Here is a 4,805-nt window from a genome sequence, read left to right as displayed (position 1 = left end):
TTTTTTTTTAATTTAAGTTCATCTTTATCAAGGGATTTGTTTTCTCTAAACATATTTAGGCTCTCAATAATGAAACCCCACTGGGGGAAAAAAAAATCTTCTAATATTTATTGGTATAGAATTTGCCACAATCCAATCTTTGGAACATGCGTGCTTCCGCCTCTGACTGACCAAGAGGAAAAAATCCCCTAAACAGAGAAATACTAAAAAGGGAAGAACTAAAGCTAGTTCCCCTTCTTTACCTTACATTGCTCCCTTTACAAACACCTTTTTCCCCTACTTGGTAAGGGGATATCAGCTAAGGACATTCAATTCCTATATTTTTTTCCTCAAGAAATAAATTTATCCAAAAACACAGGGAGAAAACTATAAGGAAATAAAGAAAAATATTCCTGTAATCAAAAAATTTTTTAAAGTAAAAACATTTAAACCCCAAAACTACTCCATTTAAAAGTTTGCAATAGCTGAGTTTTTGCTCCTCTCTGTTCTTTACACTTTCTGAGACAGTAATTTAACAAGTGGGAAAATATCCAAGTATAAACTGAAATCTTTTTCATACAGAGACTAATCTCACGTTGGTAATGGTGTGGAAAAGAAATGAGAAGGGACAAAAAGAGTAAATGACCCCCCCCATTTTTTTTGATTCAGCAAAATTACCCTCCTATATCATAGAAAACTAAACTGAGCTTAGCTACTGTTTAAAATAGACCATACCTTTTACCCTATCTTCGCAACAAACTTATAAAGAAAATATAATCAGAGCTGGGAAAATTATAATGTCCCTTTACAGTCAATTTTCCTCCTTTTACAGTTGAGGAAAAGTGAAACTCAAGGAAGTCAAATCACCTACTCAATGTTACAGAACTCTCAGTGACAAAGTAAAGTTCGGAATGCAGGTCTCTAAGCTTCTGGGCCAGTGCTCTTAATTCCACCACCGCCCAACCTGCCACACTATAACAGATACATCAGCCTGGGCAACCTAGCAAGACCTTTTCTCTACAAAAAATTGAAAAATTAGCTGGGCATAGTGATACCTATCTGTAGTCCCAGCTACTTAGGAGACTTGAGGCAGGACTGCTTGAGCCCAGGAGTTTGAGGTTGCTGTGAGCTAAGTTGATGCCACTGCACTTTAACCCAGGCAACATGAGTGAGACGGATCCAGTCTCAAACAAAAAGACATAAACATTACCTAAAAATGTTAAAAATATATAAGTGAGTGACATTATTAGGTCTGGAAAAGGGAAGATACTTTTTTTTTTTTGAGACAGAGTCTCACTTTGTCACACTTTGGTAGAGTGCTGTGATGTCACAGCTCACAGCAACCTCCAACTCTTGGGATTAGGCAATCCTCTTACATACATATTTTTAATAAAATAAAAATTTTAAGGAATTAAGGAACAAATAAATTTACATGTAAAACTTCCTATCAGCTTCATTGCTTTTCCCTAAAATACTCTATTACGTGTTCTTACACTCTAGATTAAACTATAAATTACCTAAAATTTCCACAACTTGTATACATTAAGATGTTTTTTGTTTTTTGAGACAGAGTCTCAAGCTGCCACTCTAGGTAGGGTGTTGTGGTGTCACAGCTCACAGCAACCTCAAACTCTTGGGCTTAAGCAATTCTCTTGCCTCAGCTTCCCAAGTAGCTGGGACTACAGGCACCCACTACAACGCCAGATTGTTGCAGTTGTCATTGTTGTTATAGCTGGCGCATGCCGGGTTCGCCAGCCTCAGTGTATGTGTCTGACGCCCTACCGTCTTGAGCTACAGGCACCTCCACTGATGAAGGTAAAACATTTTTCAAGAACTATGTTACAGTCCATAGTAAGTAACAAAAACTTATTATTGACTATAGCAACTTATTTTACTTAGATCACTAAAGTATTTTGCATTAAATATGATCACTAAACTATTTCCACTGTATACATCTAATTGAAATAGAGTAATCAGACCCGGTAGACAACCTAATATACACATGCATTAATAAAAACACTGTAACTAGTTGGCAGAGATATATCCTGAGGTGGAAGTTTTTTTTTTTTTTTAAAGACTAGGAGAGATTGAGATTAAAAAGATTATGTGGTTTATAATGCAGTAAGAATGCAGACAGTATGAACCTTATAAACACATGGTGAACAGATCTTACTCACTTCTTTGGCAAGACATTTGAACAAATGTTTCAATCCCTACCCAGCTGGGAAGATATGCCAGTCTTACAGACAATTCTATAGGGTGAACGATCCAAAATCTATCAGATTCATTTATATGTAAAATTATGCACAGGGAACAAATCCAAAGCAATTATTAAAACTAGAGCAAATCACACTGTGTGTGTGTGTGTGTGTGTGTATAAAAAACACTGTGTATGACAGAGAGAAGTGAACTCATTAATTTCAACATGGCCTAACCAAGGTTTCATGTACCAGGTAAGGCCTAAACACTTTCATTTGAAAAATAAATTATACTATGCCTGCCCAAAGGGATCTCACAATCAGGCAAAGTAGGCAGTATCTCTCTCAAACCATAAATATATGGCAAGCCCTGAAATATAGCATTTCAATACTCAAAATACTTGACATATATACATAATAATGATCATATTCATTCTAATTTCACTAGTTCAATAGAAGAGGCTGAGTTTCTCAAAACAGGAAGTGAAAAAACAGTGCTTTAGAGAAAAAAAGCAATGATCTGAGCTTTAAGAATTCAAACGGTCAGAATTTCATTTAATCTTATTTACGAACGTGAACTATTTAAGTTTGATTGCATTTATACTATAAAAATGTTCAATGAATGCTTAAAAAATGGTATTCTGCCCAAATACCCAAATCACTTTTGATGTTACTCTCACTTCCTCTTCTGGAAACCATCATAACCATTTCCTTTAACCACAATACCACAGCTCTAGTAACTTTTAGTAATGTTAGACTTGCTCAGTTTTTGGACAAAGTTCAAATAAGAACCAACTTCCAAGTTTTTTAAGCAACATACTCTCACCGAAAATTTCAAATCAATGTGACCTGTAAATACTACTATTTAAAACTAAATCATTCCTCATCTACATAAATTTATAAGCTAAGGCTTCTTTGGTTGGTTATACAGAGGGCTTCTTTAAAATGACACTGAGCTCCTGTCACAGAAAATGTAACAAAATAAATAGGCATGTTGCACTTACTGTCCAGATTACACTGGGTTTAAAGTCAATAAATCCTTGCAATCACAGCTGTCCTTATCCAAAATTTATCATTCTTAAGCCAGGACAGTCATCTTCTTAGAATTACAGTGTCTACATAAAATCGTAGGAAAAAATCAATTTTATTTACACTTAAACCCCTTGATATGAATTTTATAAAAATAACCTTTTTTAAGCAGTTCTACCACAACCTACCGCTCATATTAAACTAAAAGGTAAAATTCATGATACATTAGAAAACCAACAAAAATAATTATGAAGCTATGACATCAAATATTCATTAGAAACTCAAAGGTTCTAGATTGGATAAGAAGATTCTTAATATTTTATCAAATTCTTTAAAACTTGACAAACTTGTCTTAAAAGGAAAGAGATTTTCTTATTTTCTCCACGATAAATGAATGTAATATATGTTCTCTTTTCATCAACCGTTCTAAACTTCCAGTGCAGTGTTCCACTCCTCAATCTGCTGAGGACATGTAAAGATTTTCAATGAGCCTACAAACTCTAGCTACTCGAATTATCGGGCTATGCGATAAATCAGCAGTAACAGCAGCATATTTACAGTCTTGATTTTGCACAGACACCGAACTTTAAAGAAATGGTGTTTTTGGTACTATCACATAGGGTAGGAAAAACAAGAAATGGTGTTTGGGTACTGTCGGATAGGGGTGGAAAAACTAAGATGAGGAGGAGTAAAGAGAGGAGAGAGAGGTTGTTATTCCTGTTCTAGTGACTCACAGCCTAGAAGTATTTCAGAAATTGGTTCCACCCTCACTTCCCCCTCCTCCCCACCTTCAAAATGAAATAATCCCAAATCGACAACACACCCTCAAATGGCTTTTAATTTAGCAATCTCAAATAAAGTGGCAAAGTGGAGAAGATCTGGAGCTCCTTCGCTTAGCTATTCCCTTCCGACACTGCCACACTTAACACCAAAAATTGATATGTGGGGTGTAATTCCAGTTCACTGCTGCCATCTCCGCCAGAGTCCTATTCAAGCTCAGTTTTAACTGGAACACGCAAGTTTTCCTATCGCCGCTAGGATTTCGCTCACCCACCACCCGCCCTCGCCTACGGACCCGTTCCCGAGAGCCGGGGCGCCGAGGAAGGGGCAGCGGCGGCGGCGGCAGTGCCCCTCGCCCCGTGCGGGGCCCAGAGCCCGATCCCGCCGCTGGAGCCGGGAAATGGCTTCTCCGCCCTCGGCCGGCCGACCGGCCAACCACCCAGGGAGGCGCCCAGGACTCCGCGTTAGGCCGCGGCGTATGGTGGCGACCCCGGGCCGGGCCTGAAGCGGCGACGCCGAGATTTCTGCCCTCGGCGCCGCCCGCGCCCCCACCCCGCGGGCCTCCCTGCCCTCCATCCCTCCCGGGCCCGCCCGCCCCCGCCGCGGCCTCTCCGGCCCGTGCGCACCTTCTTGATGTTGTAGAGGCGGGTGAGCATGCCGACGCCCCGGTCGTTGAGGATGGTGAGCTTCTCCGCCAGCTTCTGCTGACTGGGCTGCAGCACGGAGCGCGACATGGTGGTGCCGCCGCCGGCCACCTCGCGCCCGGTCACCGGCCCGCGGCCTCCGCAGCAACCTCTCCTGGGCCTCTTTCCCTCCCGC

General features: G+C 40.3%; 1 protein-coding gene across 2 annotated transcripts in view; it reads right to left on the bottom strand.

Annotated features, from left to right (window-relative positions):
- NCKAP1 (NCK associated protein 1) overlaps positions 1-4,799 on the bottom strand; it is a 117,723-nt gene extending 112,924 nt beyond the window's left edge. Inside the window, exon 1 of one of the 2 annotated variants that reach the window (XM_003791457.2) lies at positions 4,613-4,799. In XM_003791457.2, the coding sequence (XP_003791505.1) occupies positions 4,613-4,720 (108 nt within the window). In that variant the 5' untranslated portion in view covers positions 4,721-4,799. The remainder of the gene's footprint in view (positions 1-4,612) is intronic. The other variant, XM_023514145.1, reaches the window with a different exon arrangement.
- Positions 4,800-4,805: the final 6 nt, after the last annotated feature.

This window comes from Otolemur garnettii, unplaced genomic scaffold (genome assembly GCF_000181295.1).
Source record: "Otolemur garnettii isolate 467f Iridium unplaced genomic scaffold, OtoGar3 scaffold00048, whole genome shotgun sequence".
In the NCBI taxonomy this organism is placed as follows: Eukaryota; Metazoa; Chordata; class Mammalia; order Primates; family Galagidae; genus Otolemur; species Otolemur garnettii.
The sequence above is the reverse complement of the archived record's forward strand: the minus strand, read 5'-3'. Positions and strand labels throughout refer to the sequence as shown.